This window comes from Harpia harpyja, chromosome 18 (genome assembly GCF_026419915.1).
Source record: "Harpia harpyja isolate bHarHar1 chromosome 18, bHarHar1 primary haplotype, whole genome shotgun sequence".
NCBI classification, from domain to species: domain Eukaryota; kingdom Metazoa; phylum Chordata; class Aves; order Accipitriformes; family Accipitridae; genus Harpia; species Harpia harpyja.
In genome coordinates this window covers 4,911,082-4,923,890 of record NC_068957.1, presented here as the reverse complement: position 1 = coordinate 4,923,890, position 12,809 = coordinate 4,911,082, and the positions used below count along the sequence as shown (strand labels likewise).

At 38.8% G+C, this 12,809-nt stretch overlaps 1 protein-coding gene across 1 annotated transcript in view; it reads right to left on the bottom strand.

Annotated features, from left to right (window-relative positions):
• The window catches only part of COL4A6 (collagen type IV alpha 6 chain), a 141,799-nt gene that overhangs the window by 54,468 nt on the left and 74,522 nt on the right, over window positions 1-12,809 (bottom strand). Inside the window, exon 5 of the mRNA XM_052813083.1 lies at window positions 624-758. Coding sequence (XP_052669043.1) covers window positions 624-758 — 135 coding nt within the window. The remainder of the gene's footprint in view (window positions 1-623; window positions 759-12,809) is intronic.

The window sequence follows — 12,809 nt, the reverse complement described above, 5'->3', positions numbered from 1 at the left end:
AAGTATTGGTTCGTATTTTCATTCATGCTTTTACCTAGCTCCAAACTCCCCTTTTGATACTTCTTTCCTAAGAAGAGACAGCAGAATAGATCCTAAGGACATTAAGACATTTCTGTTTGCTGTTCTGCCCATTCTTGCACACTGCATTCATTGACACCCACACCTTATGGGTTATTCCATTTAATATGACACAGTTTATAATATTCTTTCTGTTATAAATAACTTTGCACCCGCAAAACTGAATTGCAGGTTTCATTTAGTGCCCATTCCTTTTGCTTTGCTAGACACCAACTCAGGATCTTCTACACAGGAATCAGCACCAGGTCTCTCTAAATGTAGTGTAACAACACCCGTCTATCCTTGAGCACGTGAAGTGAAATACTATTTGCAACAGCAATACTAATTTGGCTATGGTTCATCTACAGGATGGCTACAATGTTCAGCAGCTTTAGGAACTGTACTCTCATTCAAAAATAAAAGCAGGAGATTCTCATAAGACACTAATGAGATGCTGTTGTGTTCTTACCCCTGGGCAGATAGTCCAAGATTATCGTTATTCATTCAAAAATATATACAAGGCCATAGATCTATTGCAGGGGCAGAAAAGTCACTGTTGAGCCTACCTTGTCACCTTTCTGTCCAGCTGGTCCAGGGGAGCCCACTGCTCCTCTCTCACCTTTTGCTCCTGGCAAACCTTCTGGGCCAGTAAATCCAGGTGCACCTATCGGTCCTTGAAGCCCTATCGGTCCTGGTCGACCCTAATATACAACAAAAAAATAAGTCAATGCACCATGTTTACAAACTCCTTTGCAATTACTCTATCCAACTCAATCTGCAATCCAATTTGATACCTCTCAGGGTAGTTAGGACATCCTAAAGTTTTTCCTGTACATTCTGAGATAAAGAGTTTTTAGAAGTTATTTCAGGGAAGTCATGAGTAATGGTAAGAAACCTCCCCATTTTCCTGGAAGATTTATTACTACTCATATTGCTGTAGGAAGGAACAGGGGAAGACAACAGTGTTTTGAGATCAAACTGCTGCTTCTTGAGTTTGTAGCTGTATTTCCAAGCTGTAAAGTGCAAAAAGATTTTGCTTATGCTTTAGATCAAGCACAACAAAAAGATAACACAAGACGCAAGAATTGCATGGGTCACATACAGTCAGAAAGCATATTTTAGCATATTTGAGACTAGTACAATGGTTGGCTCAAGATTGGGATTATTTCCACTGTGCTCTCCTGGTTGGGTGTGGATTTTGATTTCTCGAGCACAAAAAGAAGGGTGCAATGACTGAGTATTGCCCGAAGATGGCAGCCTTTTCTACAACTGCAAAGATTCATATGTGACTGATGAACTTTCATTGTTCTATAACTACATGGATGTGCAGAGTAGTCTAGTACTTGTTTCTGAAACAAGCCAATGTTTAAAAAAATTTGCTGTAGGTGCTCTGAGTTTTTATTAGCCTCAGAAACTGCCTCTTGGCAGTTGAATGCTTAACACAGAGTTTTGTGTTAACATTTTTGTACTTTTCATTTGGTTCATTTTGAGACAATCTGAAAGAGATCAACAGAGTCTAAAGTCCCAAAGTATCAGTAGAAAATGGCAGTTTAGGGCTATGCTTTCTACTGGCAAGACGGTCAGTGGATTACATGAAATTATGCATGCAAAGGATCAAGCCTTACATTAAAAGATATGGAATGGAGGAGGAAGTAAAAAAAAAAAAAAAAAAAATCCTTCTCCTTTCAATTCTCCTCTACACTCATGCACATTGTAGCGTGTTTCCCTTCTATTTCCCTAACTCCTTAAAACAGCAGAAGGAATGCAGCTCCCTGCTGCAAGTGTTTTAGTAATCTCAGCTGGAGACATGCAAAGTCCTGACTCCATGCCTTGGCAGGTAAAAGACTTTACAGTTAATTTAAAAATGCATTTTTACATGTTAGTAATCAAGCAAAGTGAAACAAACTGTAATTGATTTAAAAAATTCTTTTTCCAGGATCATTTTTAGTACCTGTTTAGGCTAAAACATTTTGTCCCATATTCCATGTTTCTTCACTACTGGAGCAGTTTTCTTTTAAAGTGCAGCAGTTCCCCCATGTCACTCTTTCTGTTGTGGTTGTTTCATCCTGGCCTTTTAACTGAGGTCAAGTGCATGTTTTATATTCCATACCTTTTCTGTCTAGACACTGTCCATACCATGCACTTCCAGAGGCACAGACTCCCATCTGAAAAGGCTTTTCTGTTGATTATTTTTAGCTTTCTTCTCTCTGGGCTAATTATCAATGGAATCCTTTATATTGGGAACCATATGATCGTAACATTAATCCACAAATCTTCAGTGGTCCTTGGCAACCGTACACAACAAGGAACATGTTATGAAAATCACATGCTTTGCTCTCACTTTCAGTCTCAGCTTTAACTTTAATTTCCCATAGTCACAAGCTATGCAGAGTCTTTCAGGCAACATCTCACTTACAAGATATGGGTTGTGGACTTTTTACCTCAAGGCAACACAGCAGTGGAGAGACATACCCTAAAAATGGGTGTGTTAGTGTTATAGCCAGCCACCACCCACAAAAGCAACAGCATCCAAGAGTCCACCAAGGTTTCTAGAGAAAACACTGTGAATTCCTTACTTAATTGAATTGCTAACACTTCTGTATTCAATTAGTTTGATTGCCTGGTTAATGACAGTGTTTCACAATGACTGGAACTGATAGGAATTAAAATTTTAGGAGGCTTTTGTTTTGCTCTGTTGCAGGTCACTTTGAGAAATATATCCAGATGAGACAGTAAAGACCAGTAAACACGTTCTGCTTGTGTTCAGTTCTGCAGCTCTCTGACAGAAGAATTAAATGTGTTCTCTGTGATTTCAGGGCCCATAAGTAAAAAGCTGTCTTTTGCCTTAGTGCCCTACAAGAAAGATTTTAACAGCACTTGAAAATTTTGTCCAGTGCCTTAGAGTGTCACTAAACCATAAAGACACAGTAAAGTGCTTCTAATCTCTCTGATAATGTGATTATGCCATGATAATCAGGCTCTCAAGAATTCCTACTGTTTCTTTTGAAGTCTATGTGGATGAAAATCATGTTTTCTATGCTGAAACAAAGGACTTGCCTCCACTGCTAAAAAATCAGCATTTTTCGTCATTCAGTAGCACTCCCATGAACTGTCCCAAGATAAAAACATTATAAAGAGCAGGCATTGTGGTGTGCAGGAGCAATTCCAGGATAAAAGCAAAATGAAGACTCAGGTTTTACCACAAGGTAAACTTACAGCGTTCAACACCAGGTGGAACTACTGTTTGACCTCAATGAGTTTACCTTATGGCAAAAAGTTAAGTGGCTAGTCTTTACTGTGCTTTGATATCAGGATTGCTCTTACTTATCCAAAGGATAAAAAGAATAACACATCTCTCAGCAGTGAAGATGAGCTTAAACATAAAATGTGGATTACATCAAACAGAAACTACAGCGAATGAACAGACCTCCCTATTTTTAATCTCTATTGTTCAATATATATAGTCCAGTAGCCTGTAGAAAAGCCAGTAGTAATTAACGCAAACAGTATCATTTTGGTTTCCTGGCTGCATGACAACTGTTTTTAAAAAGATGAAAAACTATAGAATGCTCGTAACACCAAGCAAGAACAAAGTCTATGAAATTACTGTCTTGTGAATGGTTTCTCAAATGCCCACTAGAGTTTCATATATTTGAAAACCACGACCTGCATTCTCAAACATATTCGTGCACCAGACTTTTACTACACAAGCCGCACTAAATGAGATGCCTGTCCCTCTGTGATGAACATGATGCTGGTAAAAAATGGCATTATTTCTTGATATACCATGGCATTTCCATAGATAATTTCAGGATTTTGACCAAGTTTGTCACAAATTCAATGTGAGTCATGTGCATCTCTGTTATGTGCTTAGCCATTGCAAACCATTAAAAATACAGAAATGTCTCACATATTCAGGTTTCCATTCTCAACACGTGGTAACCAAGAGGAAAAAATGGCTGGGATAGGAACCTCCCATTGCTTCTGAATCACCACACTGCAGAAGGTGCTAAAACAAAATGGCCTGAAAGTATAATTTGCTGACAGCGTCTTTCAAGATGGAAAAGGTTCTGCAACATGTGCCTTCTTCCTTCCACCCTTTTAATTCACCTGCATCCCAGGGTGTCATGAGGAAAGGCCAGTATGGTGGGTAACGATGGGGCCTCTCTACTGCTACACAATCAAATACATCACAGTTTCTCTATTGTCCCTACCCCTTTTGCTAACTCTAATACCCCACATAAATTTTCGCCCACTGAAGCAGAGCTGCTACACATAGCATTGCAAATTCCAAACATTCTTTTTTTTCCCATTGCCTCTGTGAGCTTGGAGAATAAAGTACAAATCTATTTTATTGGTCGCTGTGCAAAGGACCACATGTGGCAGTGGTATGGAACCACTGGACATGCCCCTTATTTCAAGAACAAAAAATAATACAAGTGCTTATTTACTTGGGGGACAGTTCTACTAGCCTCACTCACTGCCAAATACTAGCTCAGGGATTCATCAGCAAAAAGGGATACTGGAACTCGCAAGGTGAGATAAGTTTAGCAGAACTAGTACTGATCAGGTAGGGAGGAACTGATCCCTACTTCAGTCAGTAAATTCGTAGTCTGCCCTATTACAAGCAGCAAAGCATTATTATTGTTTTTACAAGCAAAATTAAGGCCCGGTGCATGAAAAGAGCAACTGAATTTAAAAACGTTCATGTTTTCTCAAACTAACACATAGTTCTTTCTCTATGAGAATTCAGTGACCACATTTTGAGTAAGGGTCTTATTCACACTCTCTATTTCTTCATCCATTTTATCCCCCATAAACAATGTTTTATCGACACAAAAAATCGCTAGTAACAAAGATTTACTTCACAAACAAATGCTTTGGAGTCTGAAGCTTCTTATACTCGGTTGATTACATTAGGGCAAACCAAAGAGCCAACCATTAAACCATTATGGCCCTAAAAATGTATGTTCTCATATACTGCATACTCTAAGAAGAATCTAGCCCAAAACTTTCAAGGAAGATCTATGTACCCGATTCCAATGTTGTACGGGATAGCCTGTGCAAGGGACTGATCCTTTGAGATGCTCTTTCATGCAGGCAAATAGCATTACCCATTTAAATCATGGCCATTCTCTCTGATCAGGGATGCCACATTAGAAAAGGGGATACACGACTCGCGCCAAACTCAGATGAAGTGTCTATTAAGTGATTTGTTGATGCAAGGCAGCAGTGTCCATTAGTGAGTAGCATGACCTTGGGCTAACCACTTCTACTTTCTACCTCCATTTCCTCCTTTCTCCTCTTCAGTCTGCCCTGCCTTTGCTGCAAGATTCCTGCGGCAGCCGTTATCTCTTGCTGGATAGACAGTGCCTAGCACAAGAGAGTCCTGGTCTCAACTGGGGCCCCACAGTTCTACAGTAATAATAATAATTACTGATGAAAACCCCTTCACTATTTTCCTAAATTACAGGTCAGGTATCCAGTGCCCTGCTCACATTCCAGAGTGAGTAATTATTTTCCCTACTGAAAAATGCTTTGTACTTTTAAAGAAAATTATTCTTCAGTTTTTCTTCTAAAAACTTAGGGTAAGTCTTGTTCAAAATGGCTTCTTTATTTCTGTCATATAATTTACTGTTCCTCTACACAGCTTTTCACCCACACAGCATGAGATGAATACACAAAACTGTATATACACACAGAAATAAAGGACCAGAAAAAACATCCTGTGCAACAATCCTACTTCATTCAGCACCTTCCCGAAAATCTCATAGTTCTTTTTTCTTTGTTGTTCTCTATTTTTTAAGGAAGGATATGAGGGTAATAATTTTTTTTAAAATTAATTTTTAAGAAAAGAGACAAATTATTCCTGTACCATGTGAAATTCTTTAATATCATAATTCATTTTAGAAGTTTTCTGTTTATGCAAAGCAGCGCTTGGCATGCTCACACTGCAGACTGTCAAGGCTGCTCTGGTCATCTCAGGAGCAATCTTTTAATGTAGTAATGAGCAACTGCAGGCAGTTTCTCATAATAATTTCCAATTTTAGTTCATGTGATAAACTCTATTTTCAAAAATACTTCTGTTATTTCCACTAAGCCTGACTAGACATGAACGCAAGTAGAAAATCTAGGTGATTAAAAAATGTGTGTGTGCATATATATATATGGTTTTATGCCCTATTTTTAAACAGCTTTAAAAAAGATCAATGAAATTTGATTCCATAAACCATTTGCTTCTTGAATCCTGTATTTCAGTAACATAAAGTTGCAACAGAAGGTTTACCACAGTATAAATACAGAACTGCATATAAACCCTGGACATTTAAAAAAAAAAAGAAAAAAATTTTAAATATCTTTATTTTTAAATTGGATATTTCAATCTCTGAAAAGTTTGTTCTTTAAAATGTTCAATTTCCAGTTAAAAACTTTCATGGAACATCCTGATCCAATCAATTCCACATATTTGCTATTTCTATTTATAGCACACAAAGAGACCACATACTGTCGTCTTTTTCCCCACCATGGACAATGCCCGGAGTGACTCAGTATTAAATCTAAGTAATTATTCCATTTTATACTTCACAACCTTTAAAGAAACTACTTTTTTTTAAAAAAAAAGTAAGACAGTCAAAAAGGATGACTTTAACTCAGATTGCTTTTTTGCTTTGATGTACTGAAACGTCCAAGTTAGATAAGAAAGTAAGAGTACATGGAAAGGCTCCAGACCACAGAGAAGACAGATAACATGAAAGTAAGTGAAAGTCACTTGTGGGTTGTAACATCTGTGCGAGATGCGCCAGCTAGGCGATAGCCTTCCTGCGCTGCACTCCAGAGAGGAGGGGATCCACGTGTGACACTGAGTGTCATACAGAATGACGGGCACTACAGAAATATAAAGACATTATTTGTGGGGATTTTTTTAAAATAAAGAACAAGTAGCAGGATTTATGAAGCATAGTGATGTCTTATGTTGTATTTCAATTAAACGAATAACCGTTGTATGAAAATCATAAGTTAAAGCTTATTTTTAAGGAGCTACACTATGTATCTGAATAAAATGTACTTGTCTTTTTCATAATCATCACTCAGAATTATGCATTCATTTCAGCAGAAACTATGGGAAACAGTTATCAGGGTTTGCAGAGACTATAGATACTGATGAATTGTGTCCCAGAGTATCACTGCAGCAAAGGTGATCACCCCTGAATCCCCAGCTTAGCCACTGTTTGTTTAAGCTAATTGGCCATGAGGCTCAGGTGATATATAGTCATCTGAGATGAGCTTTTTGCTATCTGCCACAGCAAAAGGGTTTTTTGCTAGCTTAACTGATATCTTTAGGGCCTTTTTGTGTTTTAAACCGGAAGAACAATGCTAGGTTCATACACAAATGGAGAGCAATTCATGTAGACAGTGTACGAGACTGGCAACTGGCACTACTCCTCTGAAATCACGCATCTATTTAAGCCTGACTTAGAGGCAACCGAGGAAATGAGGCATGAAGGAGGAGGTGAGTAACAGTAGGCAGGAACCCCTCCCACATCTCATGGAGCTCTGGCATTACATTACACTCATCAACATTCCAAAAAAATAGGACTTATATTGAAAGGATGGATTACACGATTATGAAATCTTAGCAAAAATTTTGCAGCAAGTGAGGTCTAACTGACTTCAATTCACTTACAAACTAAGCATTTTTTTATTTAACAAAAGAGTATAGTAGAGCCAAAGGTTTGAATGGTTTATGAGATTTTATGGTCTTTTGCAACCTCAGTTCATCTTCTCTCCCTCAAGTCTTTGGTGCCTAATCTCTAAAAAATGTTTTAGAAAGCCTTTACAGTTCCCCGACCTGTTCACATAGGACAGCAGCTGTCATAACATTTTCCTGCCCTTTACTGAGGGAAGGGCACTTCAGAATATTGTGTACATCTCTTGACAGCAGCACAAGTCCTGAGCTGAATTTTAATACAAAAGAATTAGTTATTTCAGAAGAAAACACAGGGTTGCTGTAGGACTTCTCTCCATTTTCCTGATGGCCGTACAGGAAAGTAGGCAAGGTAGCACATGCAAAGCATTTTTTTTCCCCAGAATGCACACGTTGTCTTTGGGGAGAGCACAGCAGTAGACAAGGACCGAATAATGACTCCTCAGCAGTCAGTCCCCAAAACAGGAGATGGGTCAAATGAAAAGAGAGGGTCATAGCCCCTGACTCTACTGGCTTTGGTTGCAGGGCTTTTCTCTAACCAGACTGATCTGCAGATGCCACTGGTTCTATTGCCAACTACTTTTTGCCCCTTACAGGCCAGTAAAGCCTTTTCGGTGATACAGAACAGCAGGTATCTACATCACTATTGCTCTAGCAAAGGATCAGCTAACTGGTTATAATTAGTTTTCATGTTTATTGAGAACTGTGTAAATGAAAAGAACAATTGAAATTGCTTCATTCCCGAGTAACCCATAGTGATATACTGCACACAAGTGTGACCTGCAAAGGATGGCAGCCCACAATTACTGCCAGCTTCGCTTTGCTTTCTTCTTCTTCAGCCTTACTATCCTTACTTCTGGCAGTACTTTTATTGTCCTCAGAAATACTTTGCAGTCTGCTTTTACATTTTGTGTTTAAAGTTGTCTCTTACTCAATAACTTGTTTGTTTCAATCAGACAATCAAATGGGATCACTTGGGTTTATCTTGTATTTTAATCGTTTCTATCTGTTGCTTTTCACATGACAAATAATATGGATGAACTTCAGACACACACTGGGGTTTATTAACTGAGCTTATACAATTTCCAAGACCTGGCTACAGGCCTTGCAGTATTTACTGTGTATATATATACAATATGTATGCATATATATAGTCTCTCCAACAGATTTGCTAAGATCAAGCATACTATTTTTCACAAGCCATTTAAAGGGGTTTTACCTAACTCATTACTGAGGAAGATACCACACTAATTATAGATATTAGATGAGTCCCTTGGGAAAAACTGATATTGAATCATGACTTCACGGGCAGTCGCATCAGGACTGCCCATAAAACCACAGCTTCTGACTCTCCTTAAGATACACCCTACAACACACAACTTTTTCAGAGATCTGCTATGGGCTCATGAGGAAAGAAGAGCATGCAGTGTTGTGTTATTTTCCCTTCCACTTATCCCCAGCACCCTACAGAACAAACCAAAAAAGCCCGACATGCTTCTGAAGAACTGTTTAAGTGAACAGCTACAATGAACTTTTTGCTACCTCCCCCTCTGGCTGGCATTTCCAAACTGCCTTCTTCACGGACTAAAGTGACAGAAGATTCATTGTTGCAAAAAAATGTTGTCAGTAGAAAATTAGCTGTATTAAGTAGTGTACTGAACAAGTGAAATCTTGCCAGAGTCAGGCCTGTTAAGACTATTAAAGGGACATTGTATCTAGAAAGGCAGGGAGGGTTCAGCCACATGCTGAAGCCAAACAGACTCCAAACCTCCTCAGGGTCTGCTGTGTCCAGATCTGTTAATTTGCTTTGGGCTCCTGTCCAGTTCTTTCTTTTACAACAAACCCAATTTTCAAATTTCTAATTCCCCTTGCAAGCAAAGGCTGTGAAAAGTTACTGTTTCCTCAGAGACAGAACAGGGATGTGGGCAGGGATTAGATCTAGCAGGAAGAGACTGCCCATACCAGCATTTTCCCAGCACAACTATTCCTTAGCAGATAGGATGGTTTCATCTTCCCTGTTGCACTGAGGGGCAGAGCCGCTGACTTTCATGCATCCCACAAAGGCACTGGCTATGAAAGTCCAGGCTGTGCGTTGAGAAAGCGGCAGTGCAACTCTCTAGGAAGCAAATGAGGGGGAGGAACTGCACATCTCAGTGGGCAACTCACTCTTTCACACAGAATTCCCTGTCCATCAGCCTCTACAGCAGCCAACGAGAGCTGAGGGATTTTGAAAATGGAAGACTGAGATGGGAAGGAAGGAAACAGGGAATTGGTAATAAAAAGGTCAAAAGAATGTCTCAGCTGGCTCACAATTTCTAATACTACATTATAACTACATTTGACTACTTTTTCTGCCTGGGAACTGGAAATCAAGCGCAGTCAAGACATGTCCTGCTCCCCCAATAACACAGAGATAGGGAGATAACTCAGAGACAAGGAATAGACCCAGAAGCATGAGACAAAGAGACTGAAAAGGAGTTACATATCAGTGGATGATACACAGTTTTCCATTTCCCTCATGCTGTGGGAACAGAGAGTGTCCTCTTGCACCAGAACTTCCCCAAACATGACATTCAACCAGTAAAGGAAGGAACGAGGATGAAGAAACCAGTAATGAAAAAAACAAAAAACCCTTGAGGTTTCCATGCATGGAAACAGTTACAGAGCTCTGGTGATCACTTACCTTACATGATGCCTTCTTGGCCTTTCTAAAGGGCCTCATGCTAGAGACAAAAAATAGCTCATGAACCTTTTAGAGAAACTTTGCTCACTGGAGCTATTTATTGCAGTTTCAGCTACAGATAAGCTATTCCCAGCTTTAGTTTCTATCAGCAGCTAAACTAAGTTCCCAGTCTATTTAAATCCTGGCAATTATCCTGGGGAACTCATATCCACAAGATGCATCTAAGAGCAGCAATTTAGGACTATTTTTACAGAAACAGCCACACAGAGGAGAACAACGCGGAGATGTACAAGAACAGTTGCAAAAATGTCAGTTAAAGACTTCTAGTAAAGATTTAATGCCTCTTGCACTTCTAGAGAGAAACAACCCACTAATCAACAAGAGCCAGGAAGAAGTTAAAGGGTACCAGTCTTTAGGACAATTATTTCATGCTCACCAGCTGGGTTCCCTGCTAAGCACTGGAGTGGATAGGCAAGATCCTGCCCCAGTTTTTTCCAGGCTAGCAATAGCAATGTTCCCTCCCTTTGGGCAATTTTAGACCCAGATCTGGAGTATGCAGCCTGGCCGAGGCTCATCCATTCCCAGATTGCTGCAATCAAACCCATTTTTAAATCATATTAAAAGGCTGGAGGGGTTTGGTCATTCGAAGAAAATTCACTCAGTGAAGTATCTGTTTACTTTGCATAGATTCAAAAACCTCCAAAATGTTTTCTGCCAGGCAAAGACTTTCAATCTGAATGAGATATTTGGATAGCTCACAAACACTTAGTTCATCACAGCTGCAGAAAACAGTCTTGTCTTTGATTCCAAAGATTTTGTTAGTTTCCACTTGATTTGCTACTTCTACTTTGAAGGTGGCTATCAGTGAATTGCATCTGAGCAAAAAGTGATAATGTAGTGTATGACATCTCAAGGGAGACTGATCATTTATTTTCCATGGTAATTACTCTAGAGCAACAACTTCTCTCAAAGGATCATAACTGAGGACCATTTTAATGGAGATATCATAATATCATATTAATTTGTTAATTGGCAGCTGTAGCTCTACTGAGGGTATTACTCCCCTAGTTTTCACACTTCTTACGGAAGTTTCCTGTGTTGCTGTCAATGTTTTCACTGTATTCCAGCTAAAGCAGAAAAACTTACCTTGGTTTAAATGCAGCAAAATTATCAACTAAGAGAACAATCTTCATATTTAACAACTTGCCTTTGAATCTTCATAGAAGTTGTTCAATCTTTTCTTATTACTCTTTGTCTATCAGCAGATATTCTAACTAGTAATGTGGCTGTACATATTACAGTTTGTCTTACTGCATTTTATAATAATTTATATACTGAGGTGAGTTGGTTGCAGAAACTACTTAATACTAACTAAAATAGCACAGATTCATTTTAATATTTGGAATAAAAATAGCTGTGTTTTTTCAGGTGGTAAGTAATACGATAATTAAAAGATGACTTTAACATTTGTCATTGTGTTCTCCACTTCTGCAGAATATAGAGTGAATCAGAATATGAACAACAGAGATTTGGATCACAAGCATAATACTGGTATTCTAAAAGCAGATTTAAATGCCTGTATCCAATCTTGCCTTTAGGAGTTTCTCTCGATTTGTCTCAAGTTCCTGAGAGAACAAGCTTGTAAGATGCTGAGATAGCTGAATTTAAAATCTGAACCTTTCCTCTAACTTAGCTTGCAATCCAAGTCATAGCCTAACCTATTTTGGACCATGATCTTAAGACTGCTTTTTTGACTCACTTTTTTCATGATGGAACATCTAATTATTCTATTAAATTTCCCTGTTACACAAAAAATTTGTATCTATAAAATTGCCACAAGTAAAGCAATGTTCCAGAAAAACAAACTTGTCTTTTTCCCTTTGTTCTTACTGATGCATTACTTCTGTCCCTTCCCCTGTCCAGTATCCAGTCTTTGTGCTATTACAACCAAGTTTTAGTACTTAATACAATGCAATTCTGAAAGCAAGTCTGAAACTGGCATCTGATCTATGCAGCATGGAGCTACCTCTAAGCCCTACTACTGTATCGTGTATTAATATTATTCATCTGGTGAATAAAGTAGACTTTTTTGGAAGAAACAAACAAACAAACAAAAAAAACCCCACAAAAAACCAACCCGCCCACCCCCCTTACAAACACAGACATTTAAAAAAATATCCATTTTAGTCACCAGACCATGTTCCACATGCTAAACGTTCTGTTTACAAGAGAGAAACACAGCAAAAGTTCTCATTATCCACTAAGGTCATTCAGCCCCAAAGGATGCTTCTAGTTAGAAGGCAGGCGGTGAAAGTAGGCCATTCATAGATCTGTCCAGTAAGGGGTCAGTGGCGAACAATAGAT